This window comes from Electrophorus electricus, chromosome 10, assembly GCF_041902795.1.
Source record: "Electrophorus electricus isolate QZ-2024a chromosome 10, ASM4190279v1, whole genome shotgun sequence".
Classification (NCBI taxonomy): Eukaryota; Metazoa; Chordata; class Actinopteri; order Gymnotiformes; family Gymnotidae; genus Electrophorus; species Electrophorus electricus.
Window position 1 is genome coordinate 29,110,364 of NC_137506.1, and position 19,764 is coordinate 29,130,127.

At 38.8% G+C, this 19,764-nt stretch overlaps 2 protein-coding genes across 3 annotated transcripts; both read left to right on the forward strand.

Moving 5' to 3' along the window:
- The first annotated feature begins 4,176 nt into the window (after positions 1 to 4,176).
- LOC118242359 (trifunctional enzyme subunit alpha, mitochondrial-like) lies at positions 4,177 to 11,348 on the forward strand. Its single transcript, XM_035533084.2, has 20 exons — positions 4,177 to 4,275; positions 4,969 to 5,010; positions 5,164 to 5,234; positions 5,316 to 5,449; positions 5,563 to 5,701; positions 5,969 to 6,088; positions 6,234 to 6,336; positions 6,446 to 6,568; positions 6,668 to 6,786; positions 7,159 to 7,215; positions 7,345 to 7,454; positions 7,581 to 7,715; positions 7,837 to 8,008; positions 8,433 to 8,519; positions 8,609 to 8,749; positions 9,033 to 9,101; positions 9,218 to 9,413; positions 9,519 to 9,627; positions 10,411 to 10,556; positions 10,773 to 11,348. Exons 1-20 carry the CDS (start codon positions 4,209 to 4,211, stop codon positions 10,925 to 10,927), a joined length of 2,295 nt encoding a protein of 764 aa, XP_035388977.1. The 5' UTR covers positions 4,177 to 4,208; the 3' UTR covers positions 10,928 to 11,348.
- A 1,181-nt stretch (positions 11,349 to 12,529) lies between these two features.
- On the forward strand, positions 12,530 to 19,569 carry LOC113586544 (trifunctional enzyme subunit alpha, mitochondrial-like). 2 transcript variants are annotated; one of them, XM_035532657.2, is made up of 20 exons: positions 12,530 to 12,560; positions 13,252 to 13,293; positions 13,426 to 13,496; positions 13,578 to 13,711; positions 13,825 to 13,963; positions 14,211 to 14,330; positions 14,471 to 14,573; positions 14,683 to 14,805; positions 14,905 to 15,023; positions 15,397 to 15,453; positions 15,583 to 15,692; positions 15,819 to 15,953; positions 16,075 to 16,246; positions 16,663 to 16,749; positions 16,839 to 16,979; positions 17,268 to 17,336; positions 17,453 to 17,648; positions 17,755 to 17,869; positions 18,653 to 18,798; positions 19,069 to 19,569. In XM_035532657.2, the coding sequence occupies exons 2-20, from the start codon at positions 13,290 to 13,292 to the stop codon at positions 19,212 to 19,214; spliced, it is 2,187 nt and encodes a 728-aa protein (XP_035388550.1). In that variant the 5' UTR covers positions 12,530 to 12,560; positions 13,252 to 13,289; the 3' UTR covers positions 19,215 to 19,569. The 2 variants fall into 2 exon arrangements, with proteins under 2 accessions (XP_035388550.1, XP_035388549.1); XM_035532656.2 differs by lacking the exon at positions 12,530 to 12,560 and adding an exon at positions 12,597 to 12,985.
- The last annotated feature ends 195 nt before the right edge of the window (positions 19,570 to 19,764 follow it).

The window sequence follows — 19,764 nt, forward strand, 5'->3', positions numbered from 1 at the left end:
GTCTCATGGAAGACAAGCATTGAGACTATTTTCTGTCCTGGCTCCAAGATGGTTGAATGAACTTGCTGTCCGGACAGCAGAGTCCCTTGCAGTCTTCAAACGCAGACTGAAGACCCATCTATTTGTGGAATATTTAAAGGACAAGTGACCCTGCTCCCATATTGACCGACTAAATGAATACTTATTGTAGGGTATTGTTTATTGTTTATTGCATTGATCCCTGTATTTCTACAGTATTCTAGTTCATTGGTATGTGGGACACTAACCTACTGTACTAGGATGTATTCTGTGAGTAAATGACAAAGTACTTTTGTAAGTCGCTCTGGATAAGAGCGTCTGCTAAACGCTGTAAATATAATTGCCAATGGTAATCTCAATTACAGTTAATAGATTATGTAATAGTGTACAATAACAAGTAGTAAATATAGCCACAAGCGGCAATTCTGGGTCCAAGCACAGTCTCGCAAGTCTGACATGAAGCAACGTGGGCGCAGAAACCACCCGCCATGGACACACGACATTCTGACGTTGTTTATAATTTCCTGAAGGTGTCATAAAAAAGGTGGTTGAGGTTAGGCGATGATAAAATAAAGTGTTCTGATGAACTGAACATTTAAATGAGGTGCTTGCAAAGTTAAGAAGAACGTATAGACATAAAGATTGAAGATAAATTCTTTGTTTGTAGTGACATGACAGTAGCTTGGTCTTTTAATTCCCAAACCTGTGAGATAGTTTGACTTATTTAGCGGTTATTTGCATCCACATTGCAAACACTTAAATAAATATAATTAACTTGGCAGTGGAGCTCAGTGGTTAACGTACTTGACTTGTAATTGGAAGGTTGTGGGTTCAAGCCCTGCCACTGCCAAGTAGCTGCTGTTGGGCCCCTGAGAGAGACCCTTAACCCCCAATTGCTCAAGTTGTACTTGGTCATAATTGCAAGTTGCTTTGGATAAAAGCATCATATAAAGGCATGATTTTTAAAGGTTTAAAAGTGCCCAATGCAAGCCAATCTGGGACAACACTGAAAAGCATCGTCATCGTGTGCCTAAAGTTTCGTGTGGATCTGACTCACTGTTGCTGACTTCTGTCCATTTAATTAAGATGATACAAGGCATGTGAAAGTATGCCAAGTAGTTAACTGTAGACTGTAGAGCCTCCTGATGGCAGAATAGACTCCAATTTAGCAGTCAACATCATTCTGTCATTACATGCATGTCTGCAAATTTTTGTGTTGATGTGAACTACTTTTCCTGATTTCTGCCCATTTAGGTTTTTAAACACATGGTCTGTGAATAAGTGCAAAATATGTAATTGTGCACTGTAGAGCCTCCCGATGTCATAACTGGCTCAGCCTTTGCAGGCAACATCAGACTATCATTGCATGAGTGTCTGTAGAATTCTGTGTTGATGTGACACACTGTTCCTCACGTCTTTCCTTATAGTTACTTAAACACAACGCCTGTGATTAAAGGCAAAATATGTAATTGTGCACTGTACAGCCTCCCGACGGTGGAACTTCGTTTCTAGGCCTTAACGGTGTGTAAATTAATGGTGTTAGTAATTGTTAATTTGAACTCCAACATATAGAATGACAACTGAAATACGAATCCATTTTAAACTGCATGTAAATGTAAGGAAGCCCGCTTCCGGGCTACATGCCCATGTCCGATGACCATTGACTCCACTTATTCTCCGGTTTGATTCATTGATTCTCCAGTTGCGCTGGTTTCCTTAAACGCAGCTGTGTTGTAAATGTTTTGCTGCTCATATTCCGTCAGACGGCGTATTCCTTGTGAAATATCACCGTTTATCGTGTTAGACTAAAAAGAAAACTGGAACCTACACGGGAGCGTCTTTGTAGTTGTAAAGCAGTACGGTGAAAAGTATCGTTAATTTCCTTTATTTTTTGTTGTTCAAAGAAAATCTCTAACAAGTTGTATCTTACAATTACGTAAACTGGCATAGCTACCCATCATCACTTCTTGTTGGTATGAAACGAAGCTTAATATTTTTTGCACTAACTCGCCAAATCCTTACTAAGATCCGTATATAATATGTACCGTATAGTATTAGTGTTTAGAAAGTAACTGGGGCGTAGCGTATGCCATTTTCAGGAGTACTCTCACAACTCTAGCCATGGCGACATGCGGATTATTGGAAGCCTATAAACGTATTTTTTATAAGAAGGCGAGAAAAAAACTTGCTCTGGGGGAAAAACAGAAAGACACGTGATACGACACTTTTAAATAAGATTAGGAATTGAGGATGGAAAATTTAGGACACTATTAAAAACCCACAAGGTACATTTTGAGGAGGAGACGCACTTTTCTTACTTTACTGCAACGACTTTCTCCCCACACAAAGACAAAAAAAAAAACAAGAATGGATAGATCATCGTTAGACTTGTCAGAAAGACTTGCCGTGAGTCTTATATATTATATAATATATATTATTATAATATAATTATATATTCTTGCCAGTGGTTGTACTCAGCAAAGTGCAGCCGAAAGCTAAGATGGGTTCACTGACTATACGTGCACAGTCACAGGTTTTGTGGCCTGTACGTCAGCCCCCAGTGTTTGACTTCGTGTGTCTTGGGGGAGCGGCCACCTAAATGAATCAAAAAAGATTTCAGGTGTCCAGCTCTCTCCAGGGTTTTTTCAGTAGATTTTACTTCTTTTCTCAGATTTCGCGTTACTGACACTTTGTAAACACAGTATGGTTGTACCCAGGAACAGTGACACACTGGAAAATAGTAACATACTAAACAGATCACATTTCAGATTACAAAATATATATATTATATGTATTTATTTTCTCTATTCAGAAATTGTAAGTCTTCATACCACCATTGCATACCTCTATTTAAGAGTGACTATAGTACTTTTCAAAATGGCCACTGGCCTGCTTATTGACTGAGAGGGTTATGTGGTGGGTCCTGCAGTGCTATCACTGTTTGAACCCAAACTCATTCCAGCACCAGCTCAAGCTCACTGAAATGGAAATATTCAGGCCCTCAGATTTGGACCACAATCTTCACAACACAAGTAAATGTAACATATTTAAGCCCCTGGCAATATACCTGAATAAGATAACTAAAATCACAAGTTCATACAACTTTTTAAATTTTTAATTGTTCTTCTGAGCATGTTTATTGAAATCTGTTGGCGCTCTCAACGATGATGGTTATGTTGCACCGTGCCTCACTGGCCTGAATGGAAAAAAAAAAAATAGGTGTGCTAACTCAATTTACTCTGAACTCTGAAGTAGATTTTAACAAGCTTCTTGAGTTTAATTTAAGATGTACATTCAGTAAAACAGAAATAAATTGGAAAAAAACACAATGTTTACCATATGCTTTCATTTTTTAAATCTGTAATTTGCTTTGAGTCAGAATCATATTTACACTGTTGGATTAGAGGCAGGCAACCAGTGACACTGTTGGCTGAACAAATCTGTGAAAGTGAAGTAGGCCTCCGCCATATTGGGGTCTCATTATATACCTTCCAAGCCTGACTGGTAGCACCAAATCCAGACACTGGCTTCTTAAAACTACAATAAGAACTGTGCAACATCCAGTACAGGCAAGTCTGTTGTGTGACTGTCCTTCCCTGCTGCCCCCATTCCTTCATCTACAGGAACATGAATTGGACAGATAGAGGTGTCGGTCATTCCCTTAAGTGAATCTTCAACATCATCCAGTTTATACTGGCCTAGATTAATGCTTAATGCCCTAAATTGAACTTTTGCAAGATCTATCTTGGTCAGTATGGCTAGTAGGGTTTTGTAAGGCTCAGGGAGAAAAATATGTCCTATTGACAGGGTTACGATTTTTTCACTGTGTCCGTGACGGGGTTTTAAAATGTGCCAATACACCTGCTTCTTGTTTGGAAAAGAATGTGATACAAAGTCTATGTCTTGTATGGCTTTTAGATCATTTTCCATAGCTATTTAGGTTAATTTCTGAAAAGATACAAATAAGCAAAACAAGCATGCCTTTTAAAAGATACCAGGGGCACTGTTCAATACTTATTATGAGTCGTTGGGTGCTAATGAAATGTTCAAATGCTGTATTTCTCCTTTAAATTGTCCTCCATCTGAGCGAGGGCGGAGCGAAAGTCCCCAAGCCGATTCTGATTGGGCCATCTATACTTTGCGCACTCGTGTTCCTTCTTCTGGTTGTTGGCGTCAACCCGACTACCAAGATGGTAACGCGAGCTGTGGCCGCTCTGTCCAGATTTACGATTAGGGCGAGATGCATATTATTTGCAGGTATTCATTCACACTTTGCGAGGCTGCACTTCAAGTTCTTTACTTTGCAGGACTTTTGGCCTCAGTCCAATTGAAAATCTAAATTAAGGCATATCATAGGTAGCTCACTAAGCGTTAACTTAGTACTAGTTGATCATTTTAGTGATAGTCTTGCTGGTTTTTACTGTCGAAAGGTTACATAGCCAGCCAGCCAGCTAGCTAGATCTATACTGTTGGTACTGTTAACTATTTTTGTACTATTTGTATATGTACAAATATGAACGCCTTTAGCTATTTGCACCTGCCTGCCTAACCTTATCTTTAAGTGCAATTAAAGCGCTGGGAATCAGCGAAGAGAAAGTAGGATATGAAAGGTGATTTAATTGGGCTGTATTAAGTAATTACTAGTGATATGAGGCCTGAAGAAAATGCAGGTAAAAGTTCACCCCAACCTCTGATCTATTTAAGTGTGACAGTACCACCCAACATTGACAGTGACTTGTTTTAGCCATGACTTTATCTGACCCTTTGGCTTATGAATTAACACTAAAGACTTATTTCAATAAACTGAATGTGTTGCATAATAAACACAATTGGATGTTTTAGAGTGAATGTATTATAGATAATGTGTTGTGTAAAGTTTGGCTATTACATTGCTCAATTTCTCACTTCTCCTTTGCAACTACATTGCTCAACTTTCCGCTTTATGCAAAGGTCCTTCCAGTCGACACATCTCTGTAGCATCATCCATAATGGGTAAAGACTTGACTTTCTTTGATTTACTCACATCTAATGTGATTCCCACCCCCCACCCCCGTAGTACATATCTCAGATTGTTTGGACCATGTTCTGGACCTACATTTTTCGTCATTTTATCTAAAATAATTTTTTACTTCAATATTTATACAGCTCGTTCACATGTAAACTGTGAGATCAAAGGAGATGTGGCTGTTATTCGCATCAGTGACCCAAATTCTAAGGTAAATTTTGCTTTGATGTATGTTATGTTCTGTGTGTCGCTTTTTAAAAATTAAAGTATTTCCTCTTTTTGGGCTCCATAGGTTAACACCTTGTCACTTCAGATGCAGAAAGAGATGACCGAAGTTATGGATGAGGTTTGGGGCAACAGTGCAATAAAATGTGTTGTGATGATCTCCTCCAAGCCTGGCTGCTTCATTGCAGGGGCTGACATAAAGTTAGTCCTTCACAGTATAACTTTTTACCCCAATGTATTTTTGTACCTTGAATCACCAGATATATATCTTGACTATTAATTCAAACTTACTCACCAATCTCCATTGAATTTAGTATGATTCAGGCCTGTAAAAGCACAGAGGAAGTAACCAGACTCTCTCAAGAGGGTCAGAAGATTTTTGAGAAAATTGAGAAGTCTCCAAAACCTATTGTTGCTGCCATCAATGGATCATGTCTTGGTGGGGGATTAGAGGTACTCTAATAAATTTGGAATTATTTGTTGAATATTGTTGGGTTTCTGTCTGGAATTTGTATATCAAGATCCAAAAGCTAGTGTTTGTTAGCTTCCTGATTAAACTGAATTATTTGCAACTCATTTTTGTTTTAACACTTCGATTTTCAGACAGATTTAACATTTCTGCTGGCCCTTTGATGGATTTATTGTTGGCTTGCTAAAATCAAAATGGTGTGTAATTCATAAACAGCCTCATTCTGACATGCTGCGCGCACTGTTTTGTAGTTTGCCATCGCCTGCCAGTACAGAGTGGCCACAAAGAGTAAGACGACCGTTCTGGGCACACCTGAGGTCATGCTGGGTCTTCTCCCTGGTGCTGGAGGAACACAGAGGCTGCCAAAAATGGTCTCTCTCACTCCAGAAGGATCACATTTACAGAGTGTCAACTTAGCACACTAATGAATGTGCAATGTGTTTTCCCTCCTGTGAACTCTAATGTATGTCAGTTATTTATCAGGACTTTGTAAAAGGTTTTGTTGTTTTCATTTAGATTGGTCTTCCAAATGCCTTTGATATGATGCTAACAGGAAGGAACATCCGTGCAGACAAAGCCAAGAAAATGGGACTGGTTCACCAGCTGGTTGACACGCTTGGTAATGATCCTTGTCATTTTTGTATTCCTGTTGGTACTTTTTGGCAATTTGTGCTTTGCTAGTGAGGGTGATTGAAATTCTCTTATGAACAATTTAAAAAATAACCCAGGTCCAGGACTGAAGAGCCCAGAAGAAAGAACCATTGAGTATTTGGAGGAAGTAGCTATTGACTGTGCCCGTGGGATTGTCAACAAGAAACTCGCACTGACCAAAGAAATGAATATGATGCAAAGTATGCTTGCATGTCATTCCTTTTGTAGTTTTTACAATTTTCCTTGATGTCTGCTATCAGTATGATGTAGCCTATGTGCTGCTAATTTCTTCTTTACAGAAATACAAGACCATGTCATGAGCTATTCATTTGTACAAAATCGGATCTACAGTACTGTGGAGAAAAAAGTTCTGAAACAAACAAAAGGGCTGTACCCTGCACCTATGAAAATAATCGAGGTATACAGAAGTTCCACTTTTTACTTTATATATTTTTTCTTTCTTTTTTTCTCTCTTAGCCAGCCTTATCATGTAGTCTAGTGCCAGATGAAATAGAAGTTGATGGAAGACTTCTTCCGTTCTTCAATGGCATCTAGTTGTTTTTGCTCTGTTCCATTTTGCATTTGCACTCTGTTTTCATGTGTCAGGTGTGTTGTAAGCTGAAGTAAAGCTACATGCAGCCTCACTGGGTCTCTGAGCGGTGTGTGATCTGGGTTTTGACAGCTAATGATAGAAGGATTATAGGTGGCAGTATTTTTAAAGCTTTTAAACTTGAATCTTTCACTCAGATTCATTTTAACATCCTCTTGCTTTCCCCAATTCTTCCCGTAGTGTGTGAAAGCTGGTATGGAGCAGGGCCCGGATGCAGGATACCTTGCAGAGTCACAGGTGTAGTACATTAATTTACAGAATGTGTGTGTGTTTAACCTCTGTATATACAAACCTGTTGAATTATTTGAGCAGTTCTATAAGTAAAAATGTTTCACTGTGTTCTTTATATAACTTTTCACATTGCAGAATTTTGGTAAACTGGCAATGACTCCTGAATCCAAAGCACTGGTTGGACTTTACCATGGCCAAGTTGCTTGCAAGAAAAACCGATTTGGGGTCCCTGAAAAGGAGGTTAAGTAAGTGCAACCCTGAGTGCAGATAAAAAGCAGTGATTTTGCATTTTAAGAGTAGATCAGTGTTGAAAACAGTTTTCATTGCTTTGTAGACAGTAAATAATCTATTAACCAATCTGTCCTTCATAGAACCCTGGCCATCTTAGGAGCAGGGCTGATTGGGGCAGGCATAGCACAGGTGACTGTGGAAAAAAGCATCAACACCATTCTAAAAGACATCACAGAGGAAGCACTCAACCAGGGGCAGCACCAGGTTTACAAAGGGTGAGTTTGTAGGAATTGAACTAGGTACCTCTACATAAATTCTACATAAATTATTCACGCATATTTTTTTAAAGATTGAACTGTACCTACTAATGTTATTTGTCCTGGTTGTCACTCCCAGGCTAAATGACAAGACCAAGAAGAAGAGCATTACCTCTTTTGAAAGGGACAGTATTTTGTCTAACCTTACAGGACAACTAGATTACAGTGGATTTGAAAAGGCTGACATGGTTATTGAAGCAGTGTTTGAGGATCTCGCCATCAAACACAAAGTCCTGAAAGAAGTTGAAGCTGTAAGCAGATTCAGGTTCATGTTTCTTGATGTCAAATTTGTGACCTGGGGCCTATAGGGCTTGCAGTTAAATTGCAAATTTCATCCAGACCTATCCTCTATTAATTTGCGTATGCTCTATTTAGAGGGTCTTAAGAGCTGTGGTTAGCTATATGCCAAAATGTTTTTAGAGCATTAAGGAACTTTCTCATCAGAATCAGAAGTCACTTTATCCAGTCACATGATCCTACTTATTTCATACTGAAATGATTTTAATTCATCATGAATAGAAAATTCCACATGTAAAAATAAGACAATTATTAAACATGTTTCATAACGGAACAGTGGACAGTATTTGGTTCACTTTTTTAGTTAGGGACACTCATCTGTTAAATGAAGGATGTATTTATTTTATTTGTTGCACATTAATCCTTTTATCTTAACAGGTCATTCCTCCCAATTGTGTATTTGCTTCCAACACAGCAGCTCTCGCAATCAAAGACATTGCAGCTGCCAGTAAACGACCAGAGAAGGTCAGTTGGATTTTTAAGACTTTTTGGAAAGAATTTTGAGATCTTTTTGGGTAGTGAGTGAAGCATATAATCCCTGCGCTTTGCCACAGGTAGTTGGAATGCATTACTTCTCTCCAGTGGACAAAATGCAACTTCTAGAGATCATCACCACTGATAAAACCTCTAAGGATACCACAGCCTCTGCTGTGGCACTGGGCCTGAAGCAAGGCAAAGTCGTTATCGTTGTTGGGGTGAGTCGTCATGTTTGCTACCCTAAATGGGAGTGACATGTATTAAGATATTAATTACCTTTTCAGCTAGAGCCATTAAACTTGGCTTCATGCTTTCTCAGTCGTGCATATTACTACTTTTTTTTATTGGATCACCCCCCCCCCCTTACTCTTCATTTCCACTGATTTTATTAAATTAATCCAAAACCATAAAAATGAGAAACCTTGGCAAAATAAGACTGACACAATATTTTTTTCCAAAACGTTTGTATTTGTCTTTAAATTGGATCATCATAAATTGCAGGATGGACCTGGGTTTTACACCACCAGGTGCTTAGCCCCCATGTTAGCTGAAGCAGTCAGAGTACTACAGGTTTGTGTATTTCTATGCATTAATTCATTTAACATTGTGTTTCTCCTTTTTAATAAGAATAATAGTATTCCTAAAGCAGGCTGTCTAAGTAATTTATTACCCCTGCGTAAACACAGGAAGGCGTGGACCCTAAGAAGCTCGACTCACTGACCACAGGGTTTGGCTTCCCGGTGGGCGCTGCCACTCTGGCTGACAAATTGGGCATCGACGTGGCCGCTCACATGGCCGAGAACTTGGGCAAAGCTTTTGGCTCAAGATTTGGAGGAGGAAATCTTGAGCTGCTGAAGACAATGGTTGCGAAGGGATTCAAAGGTACTGGCAACCCGCCTGCATGACTTTAATTCATGTTGCGTGTTCAGCTGCTGTTAATTTGTGTATATGTTGTTACCCACGCTGAGTTTGTATGCGTTTCGCTAGGCCGCAAGTCTGGAAAGGGATTCTACGTCTACCAATCTGGACTCAAAGATATCAACCCAGAACTTAAAGAGATTGTAGAGTCTTACAATATGATGCCAACCCCTGCAGTGTAAGTTAACCTGGAGTCTGAATGAAATAATTTTTTATTTTTCGGCCTTCTATCTTCACACTGGTAACAATAGCATGATTTGGCTCATATGTGAAATAGTAAGTTTCAGGCTTAAGGATCTGTGTTGTAATTGCTGTAAATCTGTTTACTGTATCTTCAGATGAAACATCCTTGAAATGGATTCCTCTTATTTAAGACGGGTGGCTTGAAATAATTGAATGACATTTGATTTTAGTACTCCCTATATTCACTCATCAGAACAAAATACATCTTGAAAATGCATTGCATCAAACAAACAAATTTTATTCATTTACACTGTACTGAATATCTCTAAAAAACTGGCAGTAGTCAATTAGGTGAATTACTCCATGTTCAGAGTGACTGAATGCATATTTTCTTAGGAAGAGATGAGCACTTGTGGATAATCCTGCTTGGTTGGAATGCTGTAATTTCCTGCACATAATCCTGTGTAATTCAATACCACAGTCACTTTTCACTACTGTAGAACTGCTGTTTATTTGGTTTTGTTCAGATGCTATAACTATCATTGCAGTACCACCAGGCTGTCTAGGCATAAGTCTAGATGATGCCGTGTACCTTTTGTGACAAATCATCAGATAGTACAGAACCTAAAGAGGATTTATTTGAACCATGAAACAGTATGAATGTGCAGCACAAGTGTGTTCATACTCTTCCAGATGTTTTTCAGCATGGCTCTCTCTGCTGTTTTCCTGTGTGTGTTCTACACAATAACACCTGCGCTCCCATAATGCGTCCACGCAGGTCGTCCGACTCTGACGTCCAGTACCGGCTGATATCACGCTTTGTGAACGAGGCCGTACTTTGCCTTCAGGAGGGCATCCTTACCAACCCAGTTGAAGGGGACATCGGAGCCGTGTTCGGCCTGGGCTTTCCCCCATTCTTAGGAGGTGAGAAACACAACTACAGTTTTTATGACCTAGAGCATAGATTTAATCTATGAACGACTTCACTTCATGGCGCATAGTGTAGATATTTGGTATTTAGTAGTAGTGTGTGTTGCAAAATAGTGATACCTCACCAACATTATATTAACCTAATTACTACATGTATTTTAAAATTATATTGATTTATTGAATTACAACGTTAATATTTCTCCTTAATAGGTCCTTTCCGGTTCGTGGACAACTTTGGCGCAGACAAATTAGTTGAAAAGATGAAGACTTTTGAAGAGGTGTTCGGAAACCAGTTTACTCCATGCCAACTTTTGCTTGATCATGCCAAGGATCCAAGTAGAAAATTTCACAGATTAATTCATTAACATGTGCCAATAATGCATATTATTAATATAATGATTTTTTTTATTGATGTTGGAAACAGGAGACAACTGACTGCAGTCTGAGAGGTCAGATTGTGTTAAAATGACATAAATCTTGTTTATCAAAGATAAAGTGGAGAGCTACTATGCATATGAGTAATATTACAGTAGGTTTTTTTACTCAATTACACAATTCTGGGTATTTTTTTCTAAATCTAACGTATTATTATTTTGTATTGCTGATAATTTTGTTAATAACTCAGTGTTGTAATTAATCTTGAAACTGATTTACAAGAGCCTCCACTTTACCCAGATCAATATCGCTGCTTCATGGAAATCACTAGCACTTGTTCAGATATGTGTCTGTTAGGGTAGACTGTACAATGCAAAACAATCCATGGGAAAATAAACATGAAATCTCTGAGGCTGTTGTCATTGCGTTTTAATTTGAACATTAAACAACTTTGTTACCAAACTTTTAAAACACTGCAAATACACACGGATGGAGTATTGGAACAATGCTAGATAGGTATTACACATTTTAATATGGGTGTAGCCAGGAAGTCCACATTTCTCTATTAGACAATCCTAGTATTACTGGTGATGGTACCTTTTATAAATTAATTAATGTCTACTGTCTAATAAAATACAAGCTACACTCTGTAACCAAATTATACAAGTGCTGATTATTTGTCCCTGAAAAATCCTTAGTCTCTTATTTGCATAGTGCATAGGACCACATGATCACTTCTGGCACAGGCGATGTTTGTGAAAAGTGAGTTTATTGCACTACAAAACTAACAAATTCCCATCATTCCATTTTAATCATTGGCAGAAGCCTATTTATTACTCATTATACTACTAGGTAACTAGTCAATCAAGAAACATCTCAATCAGCAGGATGTTTTTCTATGATTTTAGAGTTATTAAAATGTAAACCAGAGATGGTTTTAGGATGAGCAAGGGTGGACGCTGCTTATCCACTATTGGGGAATATGAAAGCCAACCCCCTCCCCCCAAATCTCTTAAATGTATAGGTGTTATTAACTGACTTGTCAACTGCTCAGTCTCAGGCATGTGATTCTGTTTCACCAGCTTCCATCCTGGCAAAGCAGCCTACAACTGACGCTGACTAGAACCAGAATCCATAAACCACCATTAGAAAAGTGCAAAAGGCAAGAGTAAAGTAGTTATTATAAAGCTGTTATTTACATTTAGACAGAGAGCCAACTGTTACGTTGTGGTTGAATTAACCGACTTAACAAGTAAGGAATACTAAAGCTAAGCCTTTCACCTGAAAACATCTATGGTTAGTGTAATAGTTGTTCAGTGTAACCTTCCCTTTAGCCTTCAAGAAAAAATGTTATAGAAAGGACAAATCCTGAAACTAATACCGTAAACATCTACTTAAAAGAAAAATCTGAATACCTCTATTCATTAGCCTGTTTCCAGAACATGTTGGAAATGTTTGCAAATGTGTTTTTCCGCTCTTAACGCTGCTGTGATTGGACGCTCCAGGCCACCGTAATAGAACGCAAGACTTTGCGCACGTTTTCCGTTATCTGCGCTGGCGTAGCTACGAGCTGTGGCTGTTCGGTCCAGATTACACGATCAAGGAGAAACACATTATTTTCAGGTATCCACACTTGCTGTACGTTTGGCTGCCGTCCCAGTGAAAATGCCGTCAGTTCTTAATTCTTCATCTGAGTAAGGCGCATGGCTATTGCTGGCTAGCTCGCTAGCGTAGCGCTGGTCGCTAACTTCTTTAGAGTTGACGTTTCTGTTCGCTGGTTTTTCCCCACTGTTGAAAAGTGAAGCTACATATCCCACCAGCTGGGTCTTTTGTGTCGGTAGCTACTGTGATTTACTACGCCTCTAACGCTAGCTCCGTGCACCAGCTTGCCTAGCAAAATTGACTAACTAACACATCTAGTTTCGCTTGTTGGCGTTGGCTAGGTGGCTAGTGTTGCAGTTAAATCGCTGGGGAGTAGCGAAGGCCTGAAAAGCGAAAAATACATGCAGACCACTTTTAGTTTTTATTGACCGATTGGCGCACGAAACGTAAGTATCAAAGGTGATTCCTTGGGGCTGTTTTAAATAATTACTCGGGATATTGGGCCTGAAGAAAATGCAGGTAAAAGTTCACCCCAACCTCTGCTCTATTTAAGTGTGACGGTACCACCCAACATTATGACAGTGACTTGTCTTAGCCCTGACCTTATCTGACCCATTATGATTTTTCACTTTAATTAACTAAATATGTTGCATAATAACACATTTGGATGATTTTCAGTGACTGTTTTACTACTACGTTGCTTTATGCTTAGGTCCTTCCGGACGACACATCTCTGTAGCATCTTCCATAATGGGTAAATACTTGATCTTTCTTTGTGTTTTTTTTTATTCACGCACCGTATTACATATCATTTGGCTTGGAATGTGTTCTCGACATTGATTTTTCCTAACTTTTCCTGATATTTATCTAAAATATGTTTATACAGCTTGGACACATGTAAACTATGAGATCAAGGGAGATGTGGCTGTTATTCGCATCAGTGACCCAAATTCTAAGGTAAATTTTGCTTTGATGTATGTTATGTTCTGTGTGTCCCTTTTTTAAAATTAAAGTATTTCCTCTTTTTGGGCTCCATAGGTTAACACCTTGTCACTTCAAATGCAGAAAGAGATGACCGAAGTTATGGATGAGGTTATGGGCAACAGTGCAATAAAAAGTGTTGTGCTGATCTCCTCCAAGCCTGGCTGCTTCATTGCAGGGGCTGACATAAAGTTAGTCCTTCACAGTATAACTTTTTACCCCAATGTATTTTTGTACCTTGAATCACCAGATATATATCTTGACTATTAATTCAAACTTACTCACCAATCTCCATTGAATTTAGTATGATTCAGGCATGTAAAAGCACAGAGGAAGTAACAAGACTCTCTCAAGAAGGTCAGAAGATTTTTGAGAAAATTGAGAAGTCTCCAAAACCTATTGTTGCTGCCATCAATGGATCATGTCTTGGTGGGGGATTAGAGGTACTCTAATAAATAAATTTGGAATTATTTATTGAGTATTGTTGGGTTTCTGGTCAGAGATTGTAGATCAAGATAAAAGGCTAGTGTATATGTTAGTTTCCTGATTAAACTTGTTTGCAGTTATTTGATTTTCAGACAGATTTTACATCTGCTAACCTTTTGGTTTTATTGTTGGCTTCCTAAAATCAAAATGGTGTGTAATTCATAAACAGCCTCATTCTGACATGCTGCGCGCACTGTTTTGTAGTTTGCCATCGCCTGCCAGTACAGAGTGGCCACAAAGAGTAAGAAGACTGCTCTGGGCACACCTGAGGTCATGCTGGGTCTTCTCCCTGGGGCCGGAGGAACACAGAGGCTGCCAAAAATGGTCTCTCTCACTCCAGAAGGATCACATTTACAGAGTGTCAACTTGGCACACTAATAAATGTGCAATGTGTTTTCCCTCCTGTGAACGCTAATGTATGTCAGTTATCAGGATTTGTAAAAGGTTTTGTTCTTTTCATCTAGATTGGTCTTCCAAATGCCTTTGATATGATGCTAACAGGAAGGAACATCCGTGCAGACAAAGCCAAGAAAATGGGACTGGTTCACCAGCTGGTCGACACGCTGGGTAATGATCCTTGTCATTTTTGTATTCCTGTTGGTACTTTTTGGCAATTTGTGCTTTGCTAGTGAGGGTGATTGAAATTCTCTTATGAACAATTTAAAAAATAACCCAGGTCCAGGACTGAAGAGCCCAGAAGAAAGAACCATTGAGTATTTGGAGGAAGTAGCTATTGACTGTGCCCGTGGGATTGTCAACAAGAAACTCGCACTGACCAAAGAAATGAATATGATGCAAAGTATGCTTGCATGTCATTCCTTTTGTAGTTTTTACAATTTTCCTTGATGTCTGCTATCAGTATGATGTAGCCTATGTGCTGCTAATTTCTTCTTTACAGAAATACAAGACCATGTCATGAGCTATTCATTTGTACAAAATCGGATCTACAGTACTGTGGAGAAAAAAGTTCTGAAACAAACAAAAGGGCTGTACCCTGCACCTATGAAAATAATCGAGGTATACAGAAGTTCCACTTTTTACTTTGTATATTTTTTTCTTTCTTTTTTTCTCTCTTAGCCAGCCTTATCATGTAGTCTAGTGCCAGATGAAATAGAAGTTGATGGAAGACTTCTTCCGTTCTTCAATGGCATCTAGTTATTTTTGCTCTGTTCCATTTTGCATTTGCACTCTGTTTTCATGTGTCAGGTGTGTTGTAAGATGAAGTAAAGCTACATGCAGCCTCACTGGGTCTCTGAGCAGTGTGTGATCTGGGTTTTGACAGCTAATGATAGAAGGATTATAGGTGGCAGTATTTTTAAAGCTTTTAAGCTTGAATCTTTCACTCAGATTCATTTTAACATCCTCTTGCTTTCCCCAATTCTTCCCGTAGTGTGTGAAAGCTGGTATGGAGCAGGGCCCGGATGCAGGATACCTTGCAGAGTCACAGGTGTAGTACATTAATTTACAGAATGTGTGTGTGTTTAACCTGTGTATATACAAACCTGTTGAATTATTTGAGCAGTTCTATAAGTAAAAATGTTTCACTTTGTTCTTTATATAACTTTTCACATTGCAGAATTTTGGTAAACTGGCAATGACTCCTGAATCCAAAGCACTGGTTGGACTTTACCATGGCCAAGTTGCTTGCAAGAAAAACCGATTTGGGGTCCCTGAAAAGGAGGTTAAGTAAGTGCAACCCTGATTGCAGATAAAAAGCAGTGATTTTGCATTTTAAGAGTAGATCAGTGTTGAAAACAGTTTTCATTGCTTTGTAGACAGTAAATAATCTATTAACCAATCTGTCCTTCATAGAACCCTGGCCATCTTAGGAGCAGGGCTGATTGGGGCAGGCATAGCACAGGTGACTGTGGAAAAAAGCATCAACACCATTCTAAAAGACATCACAGAGGAAGCACTCAACCAGGGGCAGCACCAGGTTTACAAAGGGTGAGTTTGTAGGAATTGAACTAGGTACCTCTACATAAATTCTACATAAATTATTCATGCATATTTTTTTAAAGATTGAACTGTACCTACTAATGTTATTTATCCTGGTTGTCACTCCCAGGCTAAATGACAAGACCAAGAAGAAGAGCATTACCTCTTTTGAAAGGGACAGTATTTTGTCTAACCTTACAGGACAACTAGATTACAGTGGATTTGAAAAGGCTGACATGGTTATTGAAGCAGTGTTTGAGGATCTCGCCATCAAACACAAAGTCCTGAAAGAAGTTGAAGCTGTAAGCAGATTCAGGTTCATGTTTCTTGATGTCAAATTTGTGACCTGGGGCCTATAGGGCTTGCAGTTAAATTGCAAATTTCATCCAGACCTATCCTCTATTAATTTGCGTATGCTCTATTTAGAGGGTCTTAAGAGCTGTGGTTAGCTATATGTCAAAATGTTTTTAGAGCATTAAGGAACTTTCTCATCAGAATCAGAAGTCACTTTATCCAGTCACATGATCCTACTTATTTCATACTGAAATGATTTTAATTCATCATGAATAGAAAATTCCACATGTAAAAATAAGACAATTATTAAACATGTTTCATAACGGAACAGTGGACAGTATTTGGTCCACTCATTAACACTCATCTGTTAAATGAAGGATGTATTTATTTTATTTGTTGCACATTAATCCTTTTATCTTAACAGGTCATTCCTCCCAATTGTGTATTTGCTTCCAACACAGCAGCTCTCGCAATCAAAGACATTGCAGCTGCCAGTAAACGACCAGAGAAGGTCAGTTGGATTTTTAAGACTTTTTGGAAAGAATTTTGAGATCTTTTTGGGTAGTGAGTGAAGCATATAATCCCTGCGCTTTGCCACAGGTAGTTGGAATGCATTACTTCTCTCCAGTGGACAAAATGCAACTTCTAGAGATCATCACCACTGATAAAACCTCTAAGGATACCACAGCCTCTGCTGTGGCACTGGGCCTGAAGCAAGGCAAAGTCGTTATCGTTGTTGGGGTGAGTCGTCATGTTTGCTACCCTAAATGGGAGTGACATGTATTAAGATATTAATTACCTTTTCAGCTAGAGCCATTAAACTTGGCTTCATGCTTTCTCAGTCGTGCATATTACTACTTTTTTTTTATTGGATCACCCCCCCCCCCCCCCCTTACTCTTCCTTTCCACTGATTTTATTAAATTAATCCAAAACCATAAAAATGAGAAACCTTGGCAAAATAAGACTGACACAATATTTTTTCCAAAACGTTTGTATTTGTCTTTAAATTGGATCATCATAAATTGCAGGATGGACCTGGGTTTTACACCACCAGGTGCTTAGCCCCCATGTTAGCTGAAGCAGTCAGAGTACTACAGGTTTGTGTATTTCTATGCATTAATTCATTTAACATTGTGTTTCTCCTTTTTAATAAGAATAATAGTATTCCTAAAGCAGGCTGTCTAAGTAATTTATTACCCCTGCATAAACACAGGAAGGCGTGGACCCTAAGAAGCTCGACTCACTGACCACAGGGTTTGGCTTCCCGGTGGGCGCTGCCACTCTGGCTGACGAATTGGGCATCGACGTGGCCGCTCACATGGCCGAGAACTTGGGCAAAGCTTTTGGCTCAAGATTTGGAGGAGGAAATCTTGAGCTGCTGAAGACAATGGTTGCGAAGGGATTCAAAGGTACTGGCAACCCGCCTGCATGACTTTTAATTCATGTTGCGTGTTCAGCCGCTGTTAATTTGTGTACATGTTGTTACCCACGCTGAGTTTGTATGCGTTTCGCTAGGCCGCAAGTCTGGAAAGGGATTCTACATCTACCAATCTGAACCCAAACCCAAAGATATCAACCCAGAACTTAAAGAGATTGTAGAGTCTTACAAGATGATGCCAAACCCTGCAGTGTAAGTTAACCTGGAGTCTGAATGAAAGAATTTTTTATTTTTCGGCCTTCTATCTTCACACTGGTAACAATAGCATGATTTGGCTCATATGTGAAATAGTAAGTTTCAGGCTTAAGGATCTGTGTTGTAATTGCTGTAAATCTGTTTACTGTATCTTCAGATGAAACATCCTTGAAATGGATTCCTCTTATTTAAGACGGGTGGCTTGAAATAATTGAATGACATTTGATTTTAGTACTCCCTATATTCACTCATCAGAACAAAATACATCTTGAAAATGCATTGCATCAAACAAACAAATTTTATTCATTTACACTGTACTGAATATCTCTAAAAAACTGGCAGTAGTCAATTAGGTGAATTACTCCATGTTCAGAGTGACTGAATGCATATTTTCTTAGGAAGAGATGAGCACTTGTGGATAATCCTGCTTGGTTGGAATGCTGTAATTTCCTGCACATAATCCTGTGTAATTCAATACCACAGTCACTTTTCACTACTGTAGAACTGCTGTTTATTTGGTTTTGTTCAGATGCTATAACTATCATTGCAGTACCACCAGGCTGTCTAGGCATAAGTCTAGATGATGCCGTGTACCTTTTGTGACAAATCATCAGATAGTACAGAACCTAAAGAGGATTTATTTGAACCATGAAACAGTATGAATGTGCAGCACAAGTGTGTTCATACTCTTCCAGATGTTTTTCAGCATGGCTCTCTCTGCTGTTTTCCTGTGTGTGTTCTACACAATAACACCTGCGCTCCCATAATGCGTCCACGCAGGTCGTCCGACTCTGACGTCCAGTACCGGCTGATATCACGCTTTGTGAACGAGGCCGTACTTTGCCTTCAGGAGGGCATCCTTACCAACCCAGTTGAAGGGGACATCGGAGCCGTGTTCGGCCTGGGCTTTCCCCCATTCCTAGGAGGTGAGAAACACATAACTACAGTTTTTATGACCTAGAGCATAGATTTAATCTATAAACGACCAATGGTCATGGAAATGTTTTTCACATATATTGCAAAATGTGTTTTTATTAAACAGTCACTTCATGGCGCATGGTGTAGATATTTGGTATTTAGTAGTGTGTTGCAAAATAGTGATACCTCACCAACATTATATTAACCTAATTACTACATGTATATTTTTAAATTATATTGATTCATTGAATTACAACGTTAATATTTCTCCTTAATAGGTCCTTTCCGGTTCGTGGACAACTTTGGCGCAGACAAATTAGTTGAAAAGATGAAGACTTTTGAAGAGGTGTTTGGAAACCAGTTTACTCCATGCCAACTTTTGCTTGATCATGCCAAGGATCCAAGTAGAAAATTTCACAACTGAACTCATTAACATGTGCCAATAATGCATATTATTAATATTATAATTTCTTTTTTTGATGTTGGAAATGGGAGACAACTGATTTACTGCACTTTGAGAGATACAATAAATGTAGAATTACACAGTACACATAGGTAAAATTACACAATAAATCTAACATGTTTTGTGTTGCTCATAATTTTATATTAAGAACTCAGTGTTGTAATTAATCTTGAATCTGATTTACAAGAGCCTCCACTTTACCCAGATCAATACCGCTGCTTCATGGAAATCACTAGCACTTGTTCAGATATGTGTCTGTTAGGGTAGACTGTACAATGCAAAACAATCCATGGGAAAATAAACATGAAATCTCTGAGGCTGTTGTCATTGCGTTTTAATTTGAACATTAAACAACTTTGTTACCAAACTTAAAACACTGCAAATACACATGGATGAAGTATTGGAACAATGCTAGATAGGTATTACACATTTTAATTTGGGTGTAGCCAGGAAGTCCACATTTCTCTCTTAGACAATCTTAGTACCTTTAATTCATTTACAATCTCCACTG

What these genes read in the sequence shown, in the direction of transcription:
- LOC118242359 (XM_035533084.2), top strand. Translation starts at nt 4,209, where the DNA reads ATGGTAACGCGAGCTGTGGCCGCTCTGTCCAGATTTACGATTAGGGCG. An exon ending in ATTGCAGGGGCTGACATAAA is followed by an intron (nt 5,450 to 5,562) that starts GTTAGTCCTTCA and finishes CATTGAATTTAG; the next exon opens with TATGATTCAGGCCTGTAAAA. An exon ending in CACAGAGGCTGCCAAAAATG is followed by an intron (nt 6,089 to 6,233) that starts GTCTCTCTCACT and finishes GTTTTCATTTAG; the next exon opens with ATTGGTCTTCCAAATGCCTT.
- LOC113586544 (XM_035532657.2), top strand. An exon ending in GGTTGCGAAGGGATTCAAAG is followed by an intron (nt 17,649 to 17,754) that starts GTACTGGCAACC and finishes GCGTTTCGCTAG; the next exon opens with GCCGCAAGTCTGGAAAGGGA. An exon ending in ATGATGCCAAACCCTGCAGT is followed by an intron (nt 17,870 to 18,652) that starts GTAAGTTAACCT and finishes GCGTCCACGCAG; the next exon opens with GTCGTCCGACTCTGACGTCC.